This window comes from Paroedura picta, chromosome 2 (genome assembly GCF_049243985.1).
Source record: "Paroedura picta isolate Pp20150507F chromosome 2, Ppicta_v3.0, whole genome shotgun sequence".
NCBI lineage: Eukaryota > Metazoa > Chordata > Lepidosauria > Squamata > Gekkonidae > Paroedura > Paroedura picta.
The window spans coordinates 57,574,474-57,601,423 of NC_135370.1; the positions used below are offsets into that span (position 1 = coordinate 57,574,474).

At 42.4% G+C, this 26,950-nt stretch overlaps 1 protein-coding gene across 4 annotated transcripts in view; it reads left to right on the plus strand.

Moving 5' to 3' along the window:
- The first annotated feature begins 538 nt into the window (after positions 1–538).
- Positions 539–26,950, plus strand: part of ZRANB3 (zinc finger RANBP2-type containing 3) — a 56,645-nt gene continuing 30,233 nt past the window's right edge. The window contains exons 1-8 of one of the 4 annotated variants that reach the window (XM_077320221.1): positions 539–619; positions 7,698–7,859; positions 18,430–18,448; positions 19,019–19,197; positions 20,172–20,403; positions 20,948–21,033; positions 24,878–25,049; positions 26,611–26,739. In XM_077320221.1, the coding sequence (XP_077176336.1) occupies positions 7,705–7,859; positions 18,430–18,448; positions 19,019–19,197; positions 20,172–20,403; positions 20,948–21,033; positions 24,878–25,049; positions 26,611–26,739 (972 nt within the window). In that variant the 5' untranslated portion in view covers positions 539–619; positions 7,698–7,704. Of the gene's footprint in view, positions 620–1,659; positions 2,108–7,697; positions 7,860–18,429; positions 18,449–19,018; positions 19,198–20,171; positions 20,404–20,947; positions 21,034–24,877; positions 25,050–26,610; positions 26,740–26,950 lie in introns of those variants that run through there. The other 3 variants (XM_077320217.1, XM_077320220.1, XM_077320219.1) reach the window with 3 other exon arrangements.

Genomic DNA, 26,950 nt, shown 5'->3' on the forward strand with positions numbered 1-26,950 from the left:
GTGCCCCCCCGCCCCGCTTCCAAAGGCAGCTGAGGCTGGAGGAGGGGGCAGGATCGCCAAGGGACCAGGATGGGGGGGGGGGACTTACCGCAGCGGCCGGAGCCTGACGAAGGGGCGGGCTTGGGGGAGGGGGGAGACGAGAAAAGGAGGCGAGGGCAAGGCCGGCTCGCTCAAGGGGGCTTCACACACGAGGGGCAACGAGCCCCATCACCAGCCCCCAACAGCGGCTCCGGCTCCTCCTGCTGCCGCCGCCGCCGCCGCGGGTGCAATAGAGGTCCGCCCTCCACGCGTCCCCCCAGCGAATCGCGATACTCCGTCCCAGCGACTGACATGCAGCCCAGCCATTCAGAGCCCATAGCGTCATCGCCGCCCGCCCTCCTGGCCCCGGGAACCGTCTTCTGAATGGTGTACGTTCGGCTCACGCAAGAAAAAACGCCCAGGCTGGGTGGTATCAGCCAATCGTTAAGGGCAGCTCTGTTGAGCGACGGGGAGCAGCTACCAATTGGGTGAGCGGAGTGGGACTTAAATACCGGCAATACTGAAACCCCGCCTACTGATGTGAAAGCGACCAGTGACGTTATAGCTTTGAAGTGACTGACGTTTCTCAGCGCTAATGCAGGTAGGCTTTCCGAAGTGTTCCAAAATGGCATAGATGCTTTTCTTCGCTGCGTTCCGAGCACGTCTCGAGGCACATGTCGCGGACAATCACAATAGGGGCGCCTCTTGACGTTGAAAATAAAGAGCCTTTCGGGATTGGGGAGAAAGAACTACAAATCCCAAAGTGCATTTCAAAATATTGCATCTTTATTTAACGGGGATTCTGGGATTTGTAGTAGTAGCTTAGATCCTTCCTATAGAACTCTCGTCCCGGGTCCTTCTATCGAGCAGTTTACGAGTGTAGATTCCTCCAATCTGAACCACCTCCTTATTACGTGTATAATTGTACCATGTCTATGCAAATCCCTCCCGAATGAATCCACAGATTGAAACGTCTGGTAGCTCTTCGGATTTCAGCAGCATGCCGCTCTCTCTTCTTTTGAAGGAACGTCCATAGGCTCGCGCTGCACGTCTTTAGAAAGGTGCGCACTAAATCCGGGGGCAATCCTCTGCACCTAGACTTCATCAGCGTCTCATTGGCTTTCTCGGAACGCGATGGACGTCTGACGCTGCTCTCCCCTAAAACGGTCGCCTACTTGCTCCTAATTTCTCCTGCATTGCATTTTCCTGCAAATTAACCCCCGCTGGCCGTCAGCGTTGCCTTTCCTCAGGGCCAATCACCGCACGTCCATGCGTATTGCCTCGTCTTCCCATGTACCATATAGGCACGCTGCTGGCGGACCCCCAAAGCAGACGCTAACCCCGCGCGCCCTTTTGTTGTTGTTCGCTTCGTAGGCCACAGACGCGTGACTACCCAGTAGAGCGGTGAACTCCCCATTCATTCACAAACGTCCACTGAAGGGGGAGTCCAGAAACTCGCTCACGGCCTATGAGGACAACTCTTTCAGCCCTCAAAACTAAATGGTTCCAGTCCCTGCAGTGCGCTCCAAGACAAGAGCGCCTTTTGCGATGGGGCCGCGCGGAAGCACACGCGGAGGCAAGAGGGCGCGAATTGCTGCCCCGGGGCTTGCAGGGGAAAGAAGGGGTGGGACGGACGCTTTCCTGCCGCTTTCCTCCGACACATGGAGGGGAAAGACTCTCTGTCGGCACGGGGGGGGGGAAGCCGCGGTCGGAGGAAGCGGAGGAATGCATTGCAAACAGGAGAAGCCCCACCACATTTGTTTATTTTGACTGCTAGCCGTTAGTTGCAAGGGAGTCCAGCAGCCCAGCTCTGAAGTCCGAGGTCACTTCCGGAGCGCGGGAAAAAGCCTGGTCGTGGCCGCCGCCCCAGCAGAGGAAGGCGCCGCCGCGGCTGCTGAGGTGATTGATCGCTCCGAGTGGGAGAAGAGCGGGGACGAGTAGGACGTGCGCTTGCTTCTCTGTGCCCGGCGGCAGGCGTTCTCGACCACCGGGTATAGTGCGGCTGAAATGCAGAGGCTTGCAATGGCCAGCCCTAAACGGACTCCTTGTGTCTTTTCAGGGGGCATGGAAAAGTGAAACTGTATTTAAGGTAGACTCGGGGGAGGGCGGGAAGGGAGAGGGAGCCGTGTGGATCTGAAGCAGCAGAGCTGATGTTGAGCCCAGTAGCACCGTTAAGACCAGGGGTAGTCAAACTGCGGCCCTCCAGATGTCCATGGACTACAATTCCCATGAGCCCCCTGCCAGCGAATGCTGGCAGGGGGCTCCTGGGAATTGTAGTCCATGGACATCTGGAGGGCCGCAGTTTGACTACCCCTGGTTAAGACCAACAAAGCTTTATTCGCGGTATAAACTGAGGTGTGCTTGCGCGCCTCTTTGTGGATGGCGCTGCTGCAGGAGCGCACCAAGCAGGTGGACTTCAAGATGGGTCTTGGAGCACGCCCGCAAATGCAGCCGTTCTCCATGCTGCATCCAAGAGATCAGTTCCCCTCGCAGCTTTGGCTCACAGACTGGTGGCACTGTGTCTTTGCTGAGCTCCCTCCTCTGAACCTACGCCAAATCAGCAGGAATTGCCAGAGCCAGAGGTGGCAGACCCGAACATGTTTCAGAGCCATTTCATTTGGATTAATAGCCACAGCGTTGGCAGGTTAAATTGAAGGAGTGCAAAAATAATTAAAGAAAAGTTCTATGGTGCCTTAAAGTGTAACAGGTTTATTCTAGTATTTGCTATAGACCAGGGGTAGTCAAACTGCGGCCCTCCAGATGTCCATGGCCTACAATTCCCATGAGCCCCCTGCCAGCGAATGCTGGCAGGAGGCTCCTGGGAATTGTAGTCCATGGACATCTGGAGGGCCGCAGTTTGACTACCCCTGCTATAGACCCCTTCAGTGTTGCTCCCTCAATTAACCATGATTAATAATTATTAATCTACCGATTCAATTTGCAGCCCTGCTGTAAATCTGTACAAACTGATATATTTGAATGGAGTAATCTAGGTTATTTGTTTGCAAGCTGTGTAGAATAAGCTTATTTTCTCAAATAAGAAATAAACTCTGCTTTTGCCAGATGTTCAAAGATCTGAGTAACCAATAGGATTGCCAGCTGTCAGACGGAAATCCAGCAGATAAGGGATAGTGCCTTGGGGAGGATTGGGAGGGGGGGCATCAGGGTGTGGTGCTATAAAGTCCTTCCTCCAAAGCAGCCATTTATCCAAGGAACCAATCGCTAGTTAAGTGATTCCAGAAGATATCCAGGTCAATCTGGAGGTTGGCAACCCTAGTTTACTGTTAATTTCCCTTCCACAGGGTAGGGAGGAAAAAGCCCTCTGTGCTCCATTGGCCTAACAGCAGTAAATATCCCATGAGTTCTGTAGTGAGCAAACAAGCTCGCCTTTTTGTATAAAGAAAAAACATGGCTAATCATATTTAACATTGGCACTAATAACAAAAGCGTTTCTAATTTATTGTGAAGGGATAAGATTCTACACTACTGCAAATGGAGGGAGTTTCTTGAGTTGGATTTTTCCTACCTTGCCCCTCCCCCAGCTGCTCTATGACCCATGTAACACTGAGGGTAATTAGGGTAATCCTCCAGAATAACATGTTGTGTGCTCTTCTTAGAGGGCATTGCAAGGAAGGAGAAATTGACCAAACTCCCTACCACTACCACATGGCCTGTAAAGTCAACCTGGGCAAATTACAAGCTCGGAAGAGTGAGCACAGTTCTTTAACTCAACTTTCCCCTTTTGCTGTGTGATACATTTTTTTTTAGAGTGTAGCAGTAGAATACAGCTAGTGGTCCCATAGGATTTCTAGGAGAAGGGGAAAGTGAGACAGCTTTGCTTCCATAAAATCTGCCCCATCATAGGAGCTTGGATCCATTTCACTGATATTAATTTGAAAAAAAGAGTAATGAATGTATAGCCTGTTGAATTTCTATTGGAGGCCCTCGGCACTGATGTCTGCTACTGACTCCTTGTATTCCTGCTTCAAGAACCTTATAGAACAGTTTTGCTTTGCCACACTTTTGCCCACTACAGTTTAGGGAGGAAATGGCCCTCCTTTCTGCCCTTGTAACAAACAAGCAGAGAAAAAATAAAATGCCTCCTATATGGCTGCATCCCTGGCTTCAAGGAATACTTGATTTAGGTTGTTTGATAATAAATTGACTGATAGTGGACTACTGTACCAGTTTCCTAGTAAGGATTAATTGGGCTATCTGATAAGGATTGCAACCCATATTCCATAATTTTGCTACCGTTCTCTTCCTTTTAGCGCTTCTGATGAAAGTTTCTGATGGTTTTTATTTAATGCCAGTGAATAATTTTCCAAAATTTGAAACTATTGATATATGGGAACTAATAAGCCTTGTCACTTTTTCAGAGTTAAACCTTCCTAGAAGGCCCATAATCTTGGGTCCTGCCACAAATCTGTCCTGAGATGTTGATGTCAGCATATAGTGGGATGGATCCAACGATTCTCCTTGAAGCTGTTGTTCCTATGGAGGAGACACTGAAGTTAGATGAAGGCTCCACAGATTAGAGGAAGGATTCAGATTATGCTTAGTGAAGTGGCTGGATCCACTCCATTGTTTCTGTTTCAGTCATTTACAGAATCGTAGTCATAGAATCATAGAGTTGGAAGGGACCTCCGTGGTGATCTAGTCCAACCCCCTGCGCAATTCAGGAACTCACAACTACCTGCCCACCCAAAGTGACCCTAATTTCATGCCCAAGTCATCCCTCCAGAATCCATCCTGGCCTGGAGGGAATTCACCTACCATCCCACAGTGGTAATCAGCAGTTCCCTGGGTATGCAAGGAAGGGCCACAAGAGACAACACTGGCCCATCCTTTCTTGCCCACCCACTCATGATCTGCCTAAGTCTGATATGTCCAAAGTAGCCCAGTATTTCCATCTGTAGAAGTGTTTTTTAAAAAGCACTTGAGACAGGTGTTGGAACACATATTCATGAGGATGCAGTAAAATTACTTGTAAGAAGATTGACTATTACAGGCTATTAAATTTAATGATCCAAGCTTACAAAATACATTTTGCAGTTTTACTCAGTAGTAATTACTGGGAACAGTGAATTGCTTCTGCTGTCAGAGTCTTCTTCTGCCCCTTACGAAAGAAGGTCATGGCTTGTTAGCTTTTTATTGTGTCAGAAAACAGCCCCACAATAAATGGCATCCTAAAGTCCCTAAATGTTTAATGTTGATTGGCCAATTAGGCTGATTCTGTTATTGAAACTTAAACCCTTTCATTCTCTGTCTGGCTGTTATGGTCTTCCTGTGCCAGGTATTAGGGTGAAAGCTGCTATTGTTACTGTTCCCTGGCCATTTGACAGCTGTGATTGGAACTTCTCCTAGCCATAGTCTTCAGGAAGTATTCTGTATGCTGTAGAAAAGGGATTTTCCAGCTTTTTGAGCTACACAATAGGAGTCTTCCATCTTTTTGGGCCTAAAGGTACCTTTGGAATTCTGACACAGATGGGTGTCAAAGCAATTTAAAAAAATCTGGATGACCAGTCAACGGCCCTGCTGGGCAAAAGCCTCATCTGGCCATCCCTACTTTCTGAAAACAGTTGGCGGGTACTAGTAAAAGTGTTAATGGGTCCCATGCTGGGAACTCCTGCCATATAATGGGAGTTTCTGCTGGCTTTATGTACTATGTATTGGAAATACAGACTTGTATCAGAAGCTAGCTTTTATCAGCAGATAGCTGAGCTATCTTGCAGCTGTTGGCCTCTTCACCAGCAAGCTTGCTTCCCCCAAAGCCTGCCACCATGAATGCCATCCTCCTCTCCAGAAAGCTCACCTCTCTACCCAATATTTCTGAACGAAGGATGTAATGCTTGCTGCCCCATAGCCCCTCATTTCCTTCACCACCATAGAAGGTGGATGCTGGCAACAGGGGGGGATTTAAATCTCTTGTATTTATTTTTTGTACTCTTTTGTATTTTTCTGCAAACTTTGGGAGGACCCCTACATTTGTAGAAAAATCTTTTCTCACTGGAGATTTGCTATCATTATGCATATGGAACAGACTCTTTGTGTGAGTTAAATTCAGTTTGCTTAGGGAAAGGAATATGGATCCTAAATGATGTAATTTGTCCCTATCCTAACATTGTAGCGCTTTGAAGCAGTGTGAGGAAAATCATATAATTGGGTTAAAATGAAATATGAACCTGATGTATGTATATAGACATCCATGCATAATCTCGTAAAACTAAATTTGTGTTGTTCTTTCAAAACACGATTAAAGCCTATTTTAACAGATTGGAACAAAAATATCTGGCTCTTTAGCTCAGACATTATTAGCACGATACAGTTGCAATCTATTTTATTATTCAAACTATGAATATTTAATCTTTGTCAACCAGAATGCATGCACATTTAATTTCCGCTTCCTACACAAACACTGCTCTGCCTGTTGACTTCCAGCCATTACTTGTATAGTAATTTTAGTTTTCAAGCAACTGATCTTGCTTATTGCCATCACATGTTTTAAGGAAAAAAAGAACAGAAATAATTAATTTCACAGTTGTACTCGTCTCTGAGCAGATATAAACTCTTTATTGCACATGTAAGAGACTATGTATGACCAGCATATTTAGTCCCAGTCCCAGTCTAGTAGTGACTTAAATGACCAGGACTATTTATTCTATCATAAGCGTTCGTAAGTCAGAGCACACTTCACCAAATGCATTCTAGCCAATTAGTATACAGGCTTGTTTAGGAAGTAAGGAAAATGGAAAGTTATACTTAATTTGGTTATTTCCTTTGCCTTTGTTGATATCAGTTTAACCTTTTGTAAACAACATATTATAGCCAGCTGCTTCTAGGAACAAGAGATAAGCATCTCTTGATTCTGCCATCTGTTTAAAATCAGGTCTGAGGAGTTCTAGGTAATTAGCAGAATAGATGAAGTGTTGGTAGCATTTGAATCTGCAGAGAGAATGAAGCATCAAGCTGCTTAAAGAATAAAAGTTTTTATTTAGAAGAGAAACAACTATGTATAGAAAGAGGAGAGAAGAGACCTAATTAAATGTTTTCTGCAGTCATTCTTCAGTTCAACTGCTGTTCTAGAGGCAAGCAGGTAAGAAGTGTGCTCAAAAAGCATGACGACTCCTGTTGAGCCAATAAGGACACTGCAGGAGGTAATTCGAAAGTCATATGAAAGTTCCTATTCTATCTATGCTAAGTATACATCTCTTCTAATGCACTGACACCAAGTATTTTTTAAGTTATATATTTTATTATACACTTTGTATATACATTATACGCCTTATTATACATTTTGTATAAAAGTTCAGCAAGGATAAAGAAGAAAGAGAAATTTAATAATGGAGTACAGATAAAGATAAAAATGTCAATATAACTTTCAAGCATCTCAGCAACAAAAATACAGAACAAAGTTTGAGTCCAGTGGCATCTTTAAGACCAGCAAAGTTTTATTCAAGGTATAAGCTTTAGTGTGCATGTGGACATTGTCAGATACCAGAGAAATACTGATACTAATTAGAATTGTTACTACCAGTACTCATGAAGAAAATTGTACTAATTTCTCTTTGGTGGCATTTGATAACATTAACCTCAAAATGTAATTTATTACCATGAAAACACTAAGGAATATTGAGTGTTAAACACTGAAATGATGCGTTGTTCCTAATTTTTCTTAGACTCAACATGGCAAGTGTCATCCAAGAAACTCCTACATGTGGAACATCTTGTTCAAATTTTGATGTGGGTGAAGAACTGTCTTTTCTACCTGGAAAACTAAAAGAGAGGCTACTTCCTTTTCAGAAGAAAGGAATCATATTTGCAATAGAGAAAAGTGGCAGGTAAAATTACCTTGAACACAGGCTATATAGAAGTTGTCCATCCATTTCTAAGAAGGAAAAAAGCTTGACCTATTGCTTATGCCATTACAAAGACATTTAACTGTGATGTTCTGTGATGCTCCCTGAACTTTTATTCTAAATGTATATAATTCGGATTGTATGAAGTTTGTAACTCAAAGAGTTGCAGTTGGATCTGAAGGTTTATTATGTCTGTGGAAGTACTCTTAAACTATGAAAACACTGTTGATGGGTTGGCAGGGGGTGGAGATTACTTTAGCAATTCATAACTGTTACGTTGTCAGTTCAAAAAATTATTACTGCATGCCTATTTAGGATTGGGGTACCAGTAATTTTACAGTCCAATGTTTACATTAATAGAATAATAACAAGAACACTTGTTATTATTGGCATATTATATTTAAAACATTTAAATATTTATATTAAGGCATACAGAAAGTTTTGTATAATAAAAAGAAAAAGTATTAACAGAAGAGAAAAAAATATTTTAATACATAAAATACAGCATCAGCCCTTTTCCTTTTGCAATCTGAAGTATAACCACATATTTATTAGTATGATATACTGGTACTACATTTATAGATTATACCTAATTCTGTGGTTTGGTTCGCCCTTGACCATACCTGGTCAACTTGAGCTTTACTTTTCTGATAATCTGTTAATTTCACTGAACTGTGTATCTGTTTGTTTTTAAAAACCAGTCTTATAGCATGGGAGACATTGTAGCCTGGTCACATTGTTCGTATATAAGGCAACTATTTGCTGGTCTTTAGGGATATTTGATAAATAATTAAGCAGCATAGGGCTCATAGGGATTGTGATTTTTCAATATGCTAGATACCAATTCTGTCATTTGTTTGCAGTAGCTGGAGGCCTGGATACATGCCCACCACAGGTCTGCATTATTTTTGTCACAGAACCAGCTGATTACAGCTTTGTGCATCTTTGATGATTTGTTGATCTGAAGAAGTCAGCATGGATTTGTCTTGCCAAACCAACCTAGTTTCCTTCTCATTAGATCATGGAAACTCAGTGGACATTGTTTACCTGGATTTCAGTAAGGCTTTTGACAACGTTCCCCCAGGGTGTTTTGATGGGTAAACTGGAGGACTGCAGTCTGGATTTTCAGTTGGTTAGGTGGATAGGGAACTGGGTAGAAAACCACACCCAAAGAGTAGTTCTCAATAGTATAGAGGGAAGTGAGCAGTGGAGGTGCCACAGGGCTCAGTACTGAGTCTGGTATGTTACAGCTTCCTCATCAATGTTTTGGACTAGGGAGACTTCTCATTAAATTTGCAGATGACACCAAACTGGGAAGAGTAGCAAACACCCCAGAAAACACAGATAGAGTTCAACAAGATGTGAATATGCTGGAAGAGGAGTGCTGAATTCTGCATCTGGGTCACAAAAATGAAAAGCATGCATACTGGATGGGTGATACACATTTGGGTAGCAGTGTATGTGAACATAAACTTGGGGTACTTGTGGACTGTAAGCTAACTATGAGCAGACAGTGTGATGCAGCAGTAAAGGTAAAGGTATCCCCTGTGCAAGCACCGGGTCATGTCTGATCCTTGGGGTGACGCCCTCCAGCGTTTTCATGGCAGACTCAATACAGGGTGGCCTTGCTAGGGCCTTCCCCAGTCATTACTTTTTACCCCCCAGCAAGCTGGGTACTCATTTTACCGACCTCGGAAGGATGGTAGGCTGAGTCAACCTTGAGCCGGCTGCTGGGATCGAACTCCCAACCTCATGGACAGACAGCATTTCTGCCACTTACCACTCTGCGCCACAGTAAAAAAAAAAAGCAAATGCTGTCTTGGGCTGTATCAACAGAGGCATTATCAAAATCACAAGATGTCATACTCCCACTATATGCCGCATTGGTCAGACCCTACCTGTAGTACCGTGTGCAGTTCTGGAGGCCTCATTTCAAAAAGGATGTGGACAGAATTGAGGGTTCAGATGAGAATGATGAAAATGATTAAGGGATCAAGCCATATGAGGAAAGGCTGAGGGACTGGGAATGTTCAACCTGGAGAAGAGGAGGCTGAAAGGAGGCATGATTGCTGTCTTTTAAGTATTTGAAGGGTCATTTAGAAAAGGGAAGGGAGTGGTTCCTGTTGGCAGCAGAGTAATGGGTTTAAACTACGTGTATAACGGTATTGGCTTTATCTGGAAAAACATTTCAATCAGAGTAGTTCAGCATTGACTGCTTAAGGAGGTGGTGAGCTCCCCACCTCACTGGGTGGAAAAGTATTTATCCTGGAAGCTTTAAGACTGATCCTACATTGAGCAGGGGGTTGGACTAGATAGCCCATCTGGCCGCTTCCAATTCTATGATTCTATTCTATGATTCAAGGGTGTCAAGTGCATTTTGAGAATAATTTTCCAGATTTTCTGTAAAAGAGAGACTAACTGCAAGAGTGGGCCCGTGGGTGAAAATAAATGTATAAAAGGCAAATGTTTCCTTCCAAACGTGCTTGTCTCCCAACATAAGAACTCATTCCAGTGGTACACCACTTTTGCTGGGGCAGGAGAGGTGATTTTTGCCCTCTTTGCTGTTTGTGAATGTCTCCTGAGAATTTCAGAGGGTTTAGTGTACTGTATTGGGAGGAAACAGGCAGGAAAGTCCCATGCTGCTTGTTTTGCTCCACTCATGGCATTTTGGATACAATTCGTAGACTACAAATTCCTAAAGTTAATATCCTTGCAACGTCATAATTAGATTAGTTAAGCTAAATGTTTCTGTTGGAGCAATAGTATTCCACATCTTTCTCAGCTATGACTGCAGAGTTACTGAGCAGGAAAAGCATAGTTTCAAGATGTTTTATGATGGGATGGATCCTGCTCCTATCCTACAGATTCACTGAGTTGGGCAGTATATAAATTAATTAATTAAAAATGGCTCTTACATTGGAGGAAAAACCACTTAAGTAGAAGTCCCATTAGGCTGTATGAAGGCTTCAAACTTGACTCAGGAGATGGAATAAAGATAGGATCCGTGTCATGAACAAACCATGAAAATCTTTGATAAGATTTTTCATTTATAGATAAGAAATAACCTTAGTTTGTTGAACTCCTCAGTTGGATCTTCACAGCTAATTTCAGTTAGTGTAAAGCTAAGAAGTCTTTAATTTTAGCACAGTGTGCAGAATAAGGACAAGTGTGAAAGCCCAAAGATGTCCTGGCTTACTTTCATTACAAACTCTGGTATGTTATGTCTGAGTGCAGACTTAATTATATCTAGTAGTAAGTTACATATTATCGGCCCAACAAATTTTGAGTCCATCAGCCCATTTAGCCCAGTTCATTGGACTTGGGAGCTAAGCAGGGAGGACCACCATGGGAATCTGCAGTCACTGCGTGGAGGAAAACAATGGCAAACCACCTCTGTTCTTTTCTTACCTTGCTCACCTTCTGGTTGGGGTCACTATGAGTGGATGTGCCTTGACAGCACAGTCTTCTTCTAAAATTGTTTCATATGTAATTCATAAATTAATGTGGGGTAGCCATGCTGGTCTAAAGCTACAGAACAAAGTTTGAGTCCAGTGGTACCCTTAAGACTAACAGAGTTAAATTTCTCCATTATGCTGTGTACTAAATTATTGCTTACCCTCTGCCTATGTGTGTGGACTGGTAAATTCCCATTTTATTGTGCCTGAGGAAGTGTACGCGCACACAAAAGCTTAGACCTCGAATAAAACTTCACTGATCTTAAAGGTGCCCCTGAACTCAAACTTTGTTCTAGAATTAATAAGTAATAATGAGAGTTGCCTGTTTTAGAGTTTCGCCAATAGCTGATTACTGATCTCCAGATCAAAACAGTTTAGAATTCTTAACCATGCAGAAAAATGTAAACAGATGGTGAGTTCAGAAGCAAAGCAAATTATTCTCTTGAGGCTGACTGTATGTGTTGGTATTGTATGTGCTGATACTGCATAACAGTAGTGGTTTATTTTGTATTCCTTCAGAATTGTTCATACCTCTCATCTCAAGCATAATAAAGTTCAGGCATTTTGACAATGTTTTGAGGCCATAAGCCAATTTAAAGTGTCAGTCGAACCAGATGGCAAAACCCATGCTGAACTTTGTGACTCTTCATCCAGCTGATTAAGTAGGTTTGCATACAGAAAATAAGCATACTAGGGAGAAAGTGTTGCCAGCATTTTCCTTGATGTCCTAGATTTCTGTACAAAGGGTGTTCTCCTTCACCCCATGCAGGATTATTGAAACAAGCACCAGCCCTATATGCATAAATATGACCTGAAATGGCACTGTTCAGGAGGAGGTTTGTTGCTACATTTTCAGCTGGTGAGCAGTTTTCACATCAATAAAGGCTTAATGCCTCTTTACTGGTTACATGCTATGAATTAGTTCAAATTTAAATGCGGCTGACCTCATTTTACAATAATTTTCAGTTTGGAGAGAAAATATCGTGAATGGCATTAAAAACTCTTGAGTTCTTTCACTGCTAGATATTTTTACTTCCTGATGGAAGTTTGACACACTTCCTATACCTTTCTGTGAATAAGAAGTACTGTGTGGCTGTCAATCTGACACCTCTCTTTGGCACCAAGCTCAGTTTTGACATGCCACATGCAAGTCATTTGAGGCTCTATTTTTGGTGAAGTACCCTAATTCTTGCAAGACAGTAATCTTCAGTACAGATTTAGGACTGCGTAGTGTGATTAATGACATACAAATGAAATGGCTGCTTGCACATTTTTAAATGTACCAAGCTCACATTCTTTAAATAACCCCAGTATGAGAGAGATGTTAATGCTAAAGTGTTGACTTGTGAGTAGGAAGCAAATTATATGCTGGAGTGTTATATAAAACTGATTCACATGAGTGGGTGCAAAATCCTGGGAAAATCTGGATCTCCACACTGAGGGGAAATAGCATTCTTCCTTTGTGCAGTATGTTCTGATAGAATAATTTGAGCCCTATTCATTGAAAAAAAACCCCTAAAACAACTTACATTGTCTGCTTCTGTTGTCGTTCTTTACATTTATTTAAGTTTGAACAATTGTGGACAGGTAGTATATTAAAAGTTCTTTAGTAAAAAGCAAACAGTATCAGTGGATGTTCTTGATGTCCTTCAGCATTTTAGCTAATCTATGTATTTAGCAAATCTGTGTTTCTATAACTCTTAAGTAAATATCTCAAGCTTTACGTTTTGCACTGGGAAATGATGAGTTTTGGGAGAATAAATATAAAGGTAAAAAATATACTGTCTCTCTCAATTACCCATTTTGGGTTGGTTTACAGAGTATAAAACTCAATAAAACAATGATTCATCAATAAAACCAGATTAAAAGTTGTATTCAAAGCACACTACAACACTGTTACAGCAGTCCTGATTTCTGAGGTCAATTGTAGCCTACTAGAAAGGGGACGGAGGGAGAAACGGGAGCAGAGGGGGCAGGAGAGAGACACAGGATTTGCTGTAGATGTTAACTGGCTGTGTATCTGTATGTCTAGCTGGCCTTGACCATAGGTCCAGCAGAAGATCTGTCTTTCAGGTCTTGTGGATCTCGAAGGGTTCTGACAGGTCCCTGACTTCAAAAGACTCACACTCCAGTGCCATAGTGGTACTTTAATTTCTTGGTAGAAGGGCTAGGGTTGCCAGGTCTCCCCTGGGGATAGGTGGAAAGGGTTGCCAGATGGAGGTTTGAGGATAGAGCCTGGAGAGGACAGGGAACTCAGGAGGATTCAGTGCTGTTTTGTTACCACTCTCCAAAGAATCCATCTTGTCCAAGGGAACTGGCCTGTGTAGGCTGGCGATGAATTGTAGTTCCAAGAGATGCCCCATCACCACCCTGGAGGCTGATATCCCTAATTGCTGCAGCCTGAAGTTCATCCATGACCATAAATGATGTAATGAAGTCAGACAACATAAAAGAAAAAGAAATACTGCAGCTCTCTTCTAGATGGTTTTCTTTTCTACTAGTTGATACAAGTTTCCAAAGTCTATGTATCTGTAGAAGACATTTGAGCTGACTAGCACTGCCTTTATGTCTTTGGAGATTCTCTTGAAGAATGATGTTGGTTAACATCATTGACTAAAAATAAGTTTTGTGAAACTTACATGTATTGCTTTCTTTCATACAGTACAAGTGGGGAGGTGCATTTCTTCTGTTTGGTTTTGCTACATTGTGTTTTGCTTATTTGGAATGCAGTTAAAAGCACAGGCTACTTCAGCTGTTACAATATGACACTTCCTCAAACATTTCACAATTCTTGTCCAGGGATTGCTTTTCTTTCATATATCATGGATATAAAGAAGAGCAGCCAAGACTACTCATGGTTCTTGGTTTTAAAAGTATATTCATATTTCATTTCCTACCATTCTTGAGGAAGGTCAACAAATATGCTCATTCTTTGAGGCAAGATGCGAGGGTCGGGCGCTTTGGCGCCTGAAGCGGTTGTTCACTCCCAGCGCAGCCAGCACCGCAGGGTGGGAGGGGAGGTGCAGGGAGGAGGGGAGGCTCCGTGACTGCGTGTGTGCACCCACCGGCACGCTGACGCTTGCACTTCCCCCCCCCCCCGTGGCACGGTGCTGGCTGCGTCGGTAGCAATCTGGCGCCAAAGCGCCCAACCGTAATTAAGCACTGCTTTCATTCTGTCGGTTATTCAAACACTTCCTTATATATACCACATATATACCTTATATATACCTTATTATATACCACATTTTAGTTAAATTGATTTATGAATATATCTTGCTTTGCCTTTTGTCTTTTTCCATATTGGCATGGGTGTTGAGAAAAGTATATTTTAAAAGAGAGGCTACAAAATGTAATGGTAGGTTCCTTCATTTCCTAATTTCTCCATAGGACGGGGAAGAATGGGTGATAGCCTGTAAAACATGGACCTTACCCTAAAAATTAGTTTCCACTGGCCGACTTTGGTTTAAAATGCATAGATATGGGCATATTCTACGTAACCTGATAATGTTAATAATTTTGAGTTCATATGTTTTACTAGGTAAAGGTAAAGGTATCCCCTGTGCAAGCACCGAGTCATGTTTGACCCTTGGGGTGACGCCCTCCAGCGTTTTCATGGCAGACTCAATACGGGGTGGTTTGCCAGTGCCTTCCCCAGTCATTACCGTTTACCCCCCAGCAAGCTGGGTACTCATTTTACTGACCTCGGAAAGATGGAAGGCTGAGTCAACCTTGAGCCGGCTGCTGGAATTGAACTCCCAGCCTCATGGGCAAAGCTTTCAGACGGCTGCCTTACCACTCTGCGCCACAAGAGGCTCTTATGTTTTACTACATCAGTACAAATAGATATAGAGATGGTAAGGCCATGTTCCACCATGTTACATCGTAGAGAAAGTGGCTGCGGTGCCAGACTAGGATGTGGGAGACCCCATTCTGCCATAGAAGGTTCTGGGTGACTTGGAGCCAGTCACATGCTCTCTACCAAACAGGGTTGTCATGAGGATAAAGTGGAAATTAGAACAATGTAAGCTGCTTTACATTCCCATTGGGGTGAAAGGCAGAATATAAACTAAATGCTTGTCTTCAGAGAGGAATTATAGGCCAAAATTCTTATTAAAAGCGTAATATCTGTGTGGGTATGGCAGCATTGGAGCTTGAGGAAGAATAAAAGGGTAAGAAGATAGGGTGGGAAATACAGCCATGGTAATATGTTATTATTCACATGTGTGCACACACATGCTGCGATATAAGTGGTCTAAAATATATCTATAGAACACCTTTCAACTAAGGCAGTTTACAAAAGAATATAAATCTAGTTAACATAGTATTGCTTTCCTGTGTCACATCATTCTAAAGACCTTCCAGAAAAGGTAGATTTTCAAAGACAGTTGAAAGAGTGCAGTTTTTACAACTGGGCTTCTGATTTTTCTAGCAAACTCAACACTTTTACATTTGGTAGTACAATAGATTATAAATAAGAATACCATTTTCTGATTTTTGTAAAGCCTTCAGCTTTATTTTAATCATTAATTATTGATCATGGTATACTCTTGGTTGTTGCTTTCAAGAAGAGTATTTTTCTCACTCCTTTTCTGACACATTTGGCTTCATGAGCTGAGTTTATAGCCTGAAATGAAATGGATTGCCTCATCAAATTAGCAATTTTTGGATATAGTTATTGTACAGTTACATGAGCAGATGGTATGTGAATGATCTAGTCCCAATTGGGTAACAACCAGTGAAAAGGAAATGACTAATTGAACATCAAGAACAAGTTGTCCTGCTTGTATCAGTCAAAATATGTGATAATTCTAATTTGTGCCTCAAAAATGTTATCTGAAGATCTGCTTCAACAGCACTTAACCTTTCCATCAGTGTGGGCAGTTTGCTCTGATTTTGTTAATATAGAAAGTAATGAGGAGAGTCAGACAACTAGTAAGTCTGGAGGGGAGGGAATAAAAATATAATACCATAAGGAAACCTTTTTACAGGGCCCTTGCAATCTTTTCATTCTGATTATGGTGACAGAACAGTTATGCTCGACAGCATCATATTTAATGCTGATAATCAGACATTTGTTTTCTTATTAGGCAATAGTCTCTCAATGTGTTTGTTCAACATTTTTACAAAGTTCCTAATGGTCTGAAAATGGTCTTACAGTGTTAAACACTACACAAACTATAATGTAAATAAATAATAGCTCACAGTTTCTTCTCTGCTAGCCTAATACAGTATAATTCAGCTGGGTTCAAATTCTCGTCTGCATGATAGGTCTGGTTACTCAGCATTACCAAAATGTAAAAACAAGAGTTCTTATCTTGAAGATACACATACCTTCAGTTTGAATTTATATTTCCTACTAGTAAAAAAGCCCATTGTATCCTGAATACAATGGGCGCTAGGAGGCTGGGGAAGAGTAAAAGATCACTTACTTGTTGCGGCGTCTTCTTGCTGGCGTCCATCTTCTGCAGAGAGGCTTGAGCGGTGGCGGAGGCGGAGGCGGAGGCGAAGGCAAAGGCGGCGGTTTGATGTAGGGCCACCCGGCGAGGCCCACCCGCCCCCAAAGCACCCCCAAGCCTTCTCTCAGCCGCTCCGGCGGCTGGGAGAAGGCAGCGCGGCGGTCCGCTCACCTGTGCCTGTGTGGGTGAAGCAGGGAATGGGAAGCCGCGCTTCGCGCGGCTCCCCATTGCCTTCTTCGGGCGGGATGGACACTTGGAGGGGCCAATCGGGAGCCGCAAAGCGGCTCCTGATTGGCCCCTCCGAGTTTTTATCCCGGACCGGTCCCGCCCTAACTCCTCCCCACTACCCCTTACTCTTTTATTCAGTCCGTGGCGCCCGTGGCGCCACGGGCTGTGTACAGATAAGTCAGGGCCTGGCCAGTCATTGTTACTGCAGTCTTATTAGGAATCATTTGCACTGAATTGTTTGGCCAATCAAATATAATAGTGCATGGAGAAGCAATTTAAAGTATACCAAAAAAGTTTTAAACATCATAATTATTCATGCTGTTCTCTCTAGCTCAAATGCATGCCAGTGTTCTCTGTTGTCCCCTGTAGAATGCAGTCTTGGATGACACCTGTGCCCTGCCAGACTTGCCTAGTTTCTGCAGGGTATGCAAAACTAAATTATTTCATAGAATCATAGAATTGGAAGAGACCTCCAGGGGCATCTAGTCCAGCCCCCTGCATAATGCAGGAACTCACAACTACTTACCCACCCACAATGACCCCAGTTTCATATCCAAGTAATTCCTCCCCCCCCCCCCAATTTTCCAGAATCCAGCCTGGCCTGGAGGGAGTTCACCTACCATCCCACAGTGGTGATCAGCAATTCCCAGGGTATGCAAGGAAGGGCTACAAAACGGGCCACATCCCTACCTACACACCCACTCACACTTTGCCTTAGATTAGCCTTTGTAAGGTAAGCCAAATGTTTGGGTAGTTTTTATTAGTAGTCTGGTGCTAGCTACATTTTAATGTTAATATTTTATATTTGTTTTATGTTGTTTTTACCTTATTTATATGGTTTGAACATTGAAAGTTGCTGTGAGACCCTTTGATAGCCATCTGACGGTGAAGCTGATTCTGTGAAGGCTCAAAGGTGTGGCAGGTTACAGTGGATGAGTGATAGGGGTGTGAGTGTCCTGCACAGTGCAGGGAGTTGGACTAGATGACCTATGAGGTCCCTTCCAACTCTATTATTCTAGGATTCTAGGATTCTAAAGTCAAATAAAGTATGGTATATGAAATTGTGAGTTTAGTTATAATAGGGTACACCTGAAATTTGGGGCATTGCCGGTGGGATTTTTGATGTTTTGAACTGAAGGTCACCATTCTACATCACACAATTCTCCCCCTCAGTTTCAAGAGATTTAACATGTAGGATTATGGGAACGTAACATGCCACTGTTAAAGAAACTCCCCTTTAGCACATGGAATTGTTGCATAGTTCTAGGATCGTAGGCATTGTTAACACCCAATAACAGAAATTGTTGGAACGTCTATCCATTTGCTAAAGAAGTATGCCTTTTAAAAATGTTTTATTTAATTGCATGCTTGGTTGGCTTCTAAACTTTTTTTATTTGGTTTCTCTTCTCTTAGGTGCATGATTGCAGATGAGGTAAGAAACTCTCTAGGCATGTCATCTGTTCTGCTCTAACAATTTATTTTGGATTGTTCTAAGCAAGGACACATAATTCTCTCACTACCCCCCAACCCCCATAGTTACATTGCAAGACTAGCAGTGAACCTTATTGAAAAGCATTGTTGGAGGAAATACATTCTAAATTTGCAGCTTTACACTGGAATCAAACTGGACTGCAAAATGGTGTTGGTTTGTCATGTATTTTAAAATCATTAACTTTTTAAAGTACAGCCTATAATAGACTTAAAAGAAAATATATATCTCTTCTGGAATTCTTTTATTATTAAGTACCTTTAACTTGCAGAACCATAATTTTATAATAACAATTGGACTATGGCTCCAAAGTAATCTTTCATACAGCAGATATATAGCTAGAATCTGAGATTGTCACTATAGTTTCTTGTACTCTGTAGGTTATTCAGGCTTTATGAAACTTCCCACAGCAGCAGTACATTGAGATCTTTTCAGATAAAGAAACTCAATAGACATTGTGTTTTCCTCACTTTCCTATAAAGACATCTAAATATTCTTTCATTTATATCTCAGATGGGCCTCGGCAAGACGATCCAGGCCATAGCAGTGTCATATCACTACAAAAATGAATGGCCTCTGTTAATAGTGGTGCCGTCATCTCTGAGGTACCCTTGGGCTGATGAGATAGAGAAATGGGTTCCAGACCTCGGTCCAGAGGATATAGCCATCATTCAAAATAAAACTGACACCTGGTAAGTGACGTGCTTGTAGTTTGCTATGTTCATTCCAACATCTTGTCAAAAGGAACAAGAAATGGAGTTGACGCCTTGCTTACTTCATTGGGGAAGCCATGCTGTACGTTCAGTTTTCATTGGGCACTGTCATTTCTGTGAAGCATAGAGTATTCTTTGGCAAATGAAAAGATTTGGTCCAATATTTGCTTTGTTTTATTTATTTTTATATTTATCATTATACTTATAGGCCGCTGCCCCTGACCTGCATTTGTTGAGCAAAGCATATTCACCTCTTTAGATGGTTTGTTTTGATAAAGTATTTAAAAATGAATTACTTTTTATAATGCAGGAACAAGTAGAAAAGAATGGAGTGACTGAAATAAGTCGTATTTTCATTTTTCAGCTGAAAAGACTGAAATAGAATTTAGCTGAGTACTGAGCAAATATAGTATATAGGTTTTATTTCTCTTACATGGGATTAAAAAACCAGACTGTCAAACACTTCAAAATTGTTTTTGTTTTTTAAAATCAAGTACAGAAATTGGCTGCATTTAGATATCACAATAAACTGAGATTAAACATAAATCTGTATCTGGCAGTGTGGTGGCTTGTTTGCTCTGTCTGATGGCTTCTCTTGCTGTTCCCAGCTGTTGCTACCTCTCACACTTCTAGCTTTCTTAAAAACTTCCTGTTCTGATCAATCTCCAATTTACCATGATGTCCAAAGTACCTGTGCAAACTGGTGCTTCATACTTCCCACCCATGCTGGGACTGAATTCAGCCATTTTGATATTCACACACCTTTAGTATGTGCCTCATTGGAATACTAAAGGAGGGGTGCCAAAAATTACAACTGAATCTTGGCATCCTAACCACAATCCTGTGTTTTAAGGTTCCAAGTTAAATATGTCATGAGATCTCTATATACTATGATTCTGTTATACCAAGGGACTGCTAATACAATGAAGATTGCATTTTTTTCCCACTTCTAGGAGAATTTCTACAAGCAAAGTCACAATATTAGGTTACGGACTATTAACATCAGATGCGCAGAGTTTAGTAGATACTCTGTACAAACAGAGCTTCAAAGTAGTGATAATTGACGAGTCTCACTACATGAAATCCAGAAATGCGACTCGCAGCAAGATTTTGCTACCACTTGTACAGAATGCTGTTCGGGCCATTCTCCTTACTGGAACGCCTGCTTTAGGAAGACCTGAAGAGGTTTTGAATATCTCTTTCTCATTCTGAAAGCAAAGCCATGCATGTTTTCCCACTTGAAAAATTACCTTTTAATGTACAGTGTAACTGTATCATTCAGATAGTTATGTTTGATTGGGGGTAGGGGTATTTTTTCTTAAGATCTTTTTCAGATCAGCATTTTTTTGGATCAGTGGGATTAGCAGTCTAGTGTACAGTAGTACAGGACCACCTTTTCTATAGAAGAAAAGGGGAGTTAGAGAAATGGGGCACTGCTGTAATAGAAAGAATGACCTTGTAATGTTGTTTTTTAAGCATTAATATGATAACACAATGGCCTGTTTACTAAAGATTTCTTAAAAACCTACTACTGTATGTCTTGTTTAAAAACTGTTCCTTGATTGACTGAAGTGTGTCTAAAGGAGTTCTCTGAGGGATGTTCGAAGCCCCATTCATCAAATGTCCTTGATCAAATGTCCTTGATACTCAATCACTACTGTCAGAATGGTCCTAGTTGCACTCCAGGAAAGCATCTTTATAAATGGCATTTTAATCATTTTTCTTATAGCTCTTCATGCAGCTTGAAGCACTTTGCCCAAGAAAATTTGGAACATGGACTGAATATTCAAAGAAGTACTGTAATGCACGTGTCAGGTATTTTAATTGTTTTGTTTCTATTTGCACACTCATATACCTTCCAATGACTTGTGTGTGTCATGGCCTGGTTCCACCCACACTGCATACAGGGGCACTGCACGCATTCCACCTAGAGGTCGGCACGAACCATGTGACATGTCAAAGCTCATGCTGCCAAGTAAATCCCTGAGCTTTAAGGTGTGGCTTGGAAAATGGAACCCACCCAGCAACTCTGGTGCAAAAGAGCAGGCAACTGGGGTGGCTGGTGTTCTCCAGCATAGAACCCTGCAAAGCTTGACAGGCACTACTGCCCACCAATGACACGGTTTTCATTCGTCATAATGGGATGGAAAGCTATATGTGGTGATGTTGCGTTGTCTCCTTTTATTCATGTTATGTTTTCAGGTGGAGAGAGTGTGGTCATGAAAGAGCTTTACTTCCAGGAGTAGGGAAGGGAAATTGGCTATCTTACTTGCTCAGGGGGCGGAGTCTTGCTTTACCATGGGTTCGTCTGTCTTGCATTTATGTTGTGTGTTTTTCTTCTGTTTATTTTTTGCTGTAAAGGATGTAACAGTCAGGGTTTGAGTCACTTGGCCAGCGTTTTGTTTAATGGAATCTGCTTCCTTGGTTTCTTTTCCTTTTTAGCTTTCATTTCATTCCTCCCCTTCATTTAGGGTGGCAGTGGGGATTGTTCTTGGTCTGCTTGCTCGTAATGCTGTGTTTTTTGGGGTGATGGTGATTAGTTTTCTGCCATTTTATCCAGGATACACACACTGGTCTGCTTATTTTTATTTTATTTATTTGATTTTTAGCCCACCACTCCCGAAAGGCTCGTGGCGGGTTACAAGACATAAAACCCCCAATAAAATTCCCCTAAAAACAATATAAATTACACAATACCCATACAAAAATCCAAGATGCAATACGGTGAATTAAAATAACTAAAAGACTAAAGACCTCCTAACCAAGACCTCCGGGGGGGGGGGGGGGATATGGGAGAATTGATCTCCGGCCGTCGATAAGATGTTAAAAAAGGATAAGATGTTTTAAAAGCTTGTTGTTTTGGGGTGTTCTTCCTTGTGTAGTCTTCACTGACTTCAGTTCTGTGCTCTCTGCTTGAACCCTCCTGTCCACTGACCTACTTCCCATTGAAGAAAAAGAGCTTGGTTTTTGTACCCTGCTTTTTACTACCTGAAAGAGTCTCAACACAGTTTACTTTTCCTCTCCCCACAACAGAGACCCTGTGAGGTAGGTGAGGATGAGAGATGATCTGAGAGAACTGTGGCTGGCCCAAGGTCACCCAGCTGGCTGCATGGAGAAGGGTGGGGAATCAGACCTGGTTGTCCAGATTAGAAGCTGCCTCTCTTAACCAATACACCAAGCAGGCTTGCATTGGTGGGTGATATGTGTGTCTCAGCCTATTTCTCCCAACCTGACTTTGGGTGCCATGTGTCCAGAGTTAGGGGTGGGGTGGGGACTGTTATCCATCTTCTTGATTTCTAGCTTTCCATTCCTAAAGTGACCCACCCCACCTTGACCCTGGAGTATTACGTGCACTAATATTATTAGGGTGATTCTTCTCACTAGTCTTTATACTTTTTAGTAGTCGTAGTAGTAGTGCATTTATTGGCCACCGCTATCAGCAAATCTGTCTCATGGCAGGTTACACAGTATTAAACACCATACAAAATCCATAAGATATCATTAAACCCACTGTTAAAAATATATATCCCGGCAGCAAAAAGACCTACCCCCCCCCCATTTCAGACAGCTCCCGGTCTGTGCCTCAGGGGAATAATCTGTGGGTGCCGGCAGTCCACTACCAGATGATGATCTAACCTGGAGGGGCCCATGTGATCTCCCGCGCCCTGACCTCAACCGAAGACCCCACAGAAGAGCTCCATCTTGCAGGCTCTGTGGAACACAGAGAACTCCTGCAGGGCCCTCAGCTCTTATAGGAGCTCGTTCTACCAGGTCGGAGCCAGTCCTGAAAAAACCCTGGCCCTGGCTGAGGCCAGGCCAACCTCTCGGGGGCTGGGTAACACTAGCAAGTTAGTGCCCGCAGAGCATAAGGCTCTGTGGGGGGCATAAGGTGACAGGTGGTTCCTCAGATATGTGGGTCCCAGACTGCAATGGGTCTTAAAGGTCAGAACCCGAACCCTGAACCTGATTCAGACCGCTACTGGTAACCAATGCACAGGAGGATGTGGGCCCTTCAAGGTGTTCCTGTGAGGGCCCTAGCAGCAGCATTCTGTACCAGCTGCAATTTCTTCCTGCCCCTGCCCCCTTCTTTCCTAGCCATAGGACCTCCGATCTTGAAGGGGTTGAGTTTCAGGTGACTGTACTCAAGCCACCCAGCTACAGCTTCCAAACATCTGGCAAATGCTTCTGAGGTGGAGTCTGGGTGGCCGTCCATGAGGAAATAGAGCTGGGTGTCATCTGCATATTGATGACAGCCCAGCCTGAAGCTCCGGACCAGCTGAGCTGGAGGGCGCATAAAGATGTTAAAGAGTGTGAGGGAGAGTATCGCCCCTTTTGGAACCCCACTTTTGAGTGTTCAGACAAGGGAAGCAAGTTTCAGTTACTTCAAAGGAGGCATTTTGTATGTTGAAAGAGCTTTCTAGGTTGAGATCCAAAATTATCCAAATAGTTCTTGATCTGGGCTCACCCTTTCTACTGGAAAACTCCAGACTGGACAGGGAGAATAAATCCTTGTTTTCCCATTTCAAACCAATGTTTCCAGCCTCAATTTATAAGAAAACCATGATTTATTATTATTATTATTATTATTGAAGAGCCTCTTGTGGTGCAGAGTGGTAAGGCAGCCGTCTGAAAGCTTTGCCCATGAGGCTGGGAGTTCGATCCCAGCAGCCGGCTCAAGGTTGACTCAGCCTTCCATCCTTCCGAGGTCGGTAAAATGAGTACCCAGCTTGCTGCTGGGGGGTAAACGGTAATGACTGGGGAAGGCACTGGCAAACCACCCCGTATTGAGTCTGCCATGAAAACGCTGGAGGGCGTCACCCCAAGGGTCAGACATGACTCGGTGCTTGCACAGGGGATACCTTTACCTTTACCTATTATTATTATTATATTATTATCATCATCATTCGATTTATTGCCCGCCACTCCCTTGCGGCTCGTGGCGGGTTACAACATTTTAAAACCCCAATAAAATCCATTAAAATCTATTAAACACAACTACCGTTCAACATTATTAGTTAGCAAGCTAACATGGCAAGATCAGCTAATCAACTTCCCCCTCCTCCTTTATATCAAGAATAGGTTGTTTTGATGCATGGATAAAAGAATAATGCTAAGTGAGGAGAAAAGAAAGAAGAGTGCATTAAACTCCAATTTCTCCCCCTATGGTTTAAAGGTAAAGGTAAAGGTATCCCCTGTGCAAGCACCGGGTCATGTCTGACCCTTGGGGTGACGCCCTCTAGCGTTTTCATGGCAGACTCAATACGGGGTGGTTTGCCAGTGCCTTCCCCAGTCATTACCGTTTACCCCCCAGCAAGCTGGGTACTCATTTTACCGACCTCGGAAGGATGGAAGGCTGAGTCAACCTTGAGCCGGCTGCTGGGATTGAACTCCCAGCCTCATGGGCAGACAGTTTTAGACAGCATTTCTGCTGCCTTACCACCCTGCGCCACAAGAGGCCCTATGGTTTAGATTATCATTAATATTAACTCTTGACCAGACCACTGAAATATCCATTTTTTAAAGTTGCAAAAAGATGCCTGGATTGTTGATCAGTATAATTGTGTGCATCCACTTTGTTAGATAAGAATTACATGTTAACTCATATTTATTTAACCTAATCTTAATATTTTCTACGTCATCTTTCAATTTTTCCCCCCAGGTTCTTTGGTAGAAGACGGCAATGGGACTGCAGGGGAGCATCAAATTTAGATGAACTTCACCATTTATTAAGCAATATAATGATCAGGAGACTGAAGAAGGAAGTATTAACTCAGTTACCACCTAAGATTAGGCAGCGCATCCCATTTGATCTTTCTCAAACTGCTGCTAAGGTAAGGTGCTGTTAACATTGTAGTTTTGGTTCCATATAGGGTGAGAGTGACTGGTCCAAGGTCACCCCATGAGCACCATCGCACAGTGGGAATTTGTAACTGGGTTTCCCATTTACTAGTCTGAAACTAACCACTATAGAACATGGACTTTTGTTGAGAATCTGCTGTCGAATAGTAACAAGTAGCCAGTAACTAGCAACCAGGCCTGACCCTGATGAGTCCTCCAAGGCCAAAGCATCCCTGGAAAAGGCAATGCCCCCTTCCCCTGCCTTTTACTCACACCAAGGCTTGAAATGGCAATGTAGTTACTTAACAACAGCCATGGAGGGCTTTTGTTTCTTAAAACTACAGGGGTTAATTCTTTTTTTTTTGGGGGGGGGGGGAGGTTTTAATTTCCTAACTGATTTTTTTATTTCAGTTTTATTTTTTATTTTCAGGATTTTCTGCAACAGTTTCATAGAAACATCTGTCTATTCTTGGCTGTTCTTTTTCAAAACTGTTTTTGGATGTTCTAATTTGAGCCACCTGGGGCTGCTGTCTGGAGTGACAGCCTGTATACATGTTTCAAATCCATAATAACACAAAAGTTTTATGTTGGAGTTTGGAGTTGACTGTCACAGTTCTAATAGCACTATATTTGTTTTTACTTTGAGACCCGCATCAGATAGCCTTCAGAGGGGTGGCACATAGGTTTTCTAAATAAATATATCTGTGAAACTTCTTGCTGAGATCTCATGAGGATAGAGAAAAACATATCAAGATGGATTCTAGAATGATTGCTGAATAAGGATGGACACAAACCAGTTTGCAACCCTAAATTCCTCACGAATTTGATTGATTCAGGAGTTGCCTCCCCCCAGACATTTCCCAGATTTCTAAGTCTGGTTCACTTTGGGATTCAGGCATTTAAACCTATCTGAGTGGGACGGTCCATCCATGAGCTGTAAGGTTTAAATATTTGCAAGCCATTTAAACCATTGGGCTAGGGTCAGATCTATTCAAGTTATAATCATTAACCATAAAACTTATTTAATGATCTAGGCATAGTCAGTGTCTTGTAGCCTAGCCTACCTTAAGGGAAGATTGTGAAAAGAGGAAGGTTGCATGAGTTCTTCGAAGAAAGGGCAAGGTTTTCAAAAAATGTAACCAACAGCATTCTGAATTTGAGGTCAAAGGAATTTATAGACCCAATACTATATTTCATAATTGCATTTATAATTGAGTTAATCATTGGCTCCTACTTAAATTGTTTTGATTTTGATTTAAGCAGTTTTGATTTTGCGTTAGCCCTTAGAGAGGAAATGTATAGCCACTGATTTATGCTCCAAGTAGAATAAGCTGTGTTTTATCTTCTCAGTTTGATTTAGATTCTATATTTGTAAAGAACATGTGACTGACCTACCTCTACAAGGATATTCTTCTGTGAAGAGGCTGGCATCTTGAGGGATTATTGTTCTTTCTTTTCTTCTCAGTAGCAAAAGTAGGGTATGATTCAGAGGAACATAATTGTTTTGGCCTTTCGCATTTTTGTCTCTAAACATTGTTGTGCCCTCCCATGCAGGAATTAAATGCTAGTTTTGAAGAGTGGGAGAAATTAATGAAAGCTTCAGATTTAGATTCTACAGAAAGTGACTTTGTCCAGGTGATGGGTCTCATTACACGCATGTTTAAGCAGACTGCTATTGCTAAGGTAATCTTAAAGCTTCTTGCAGTTGTTGACATTTCTTTAAGCTATTTTTTCTTCCTGTTATCATAACAATACATTTGCCAGCACAGAATTCTTCCAGTGCCTCTCTGTGCTTCCTGAGAATTCTAACTGCCTAATGTAAAACAATTGTTCTGACACTGTATCATCCCCAGTTTTAGTAAATGTTGGATTCTGAGAGCTGTGTTTACTGTTT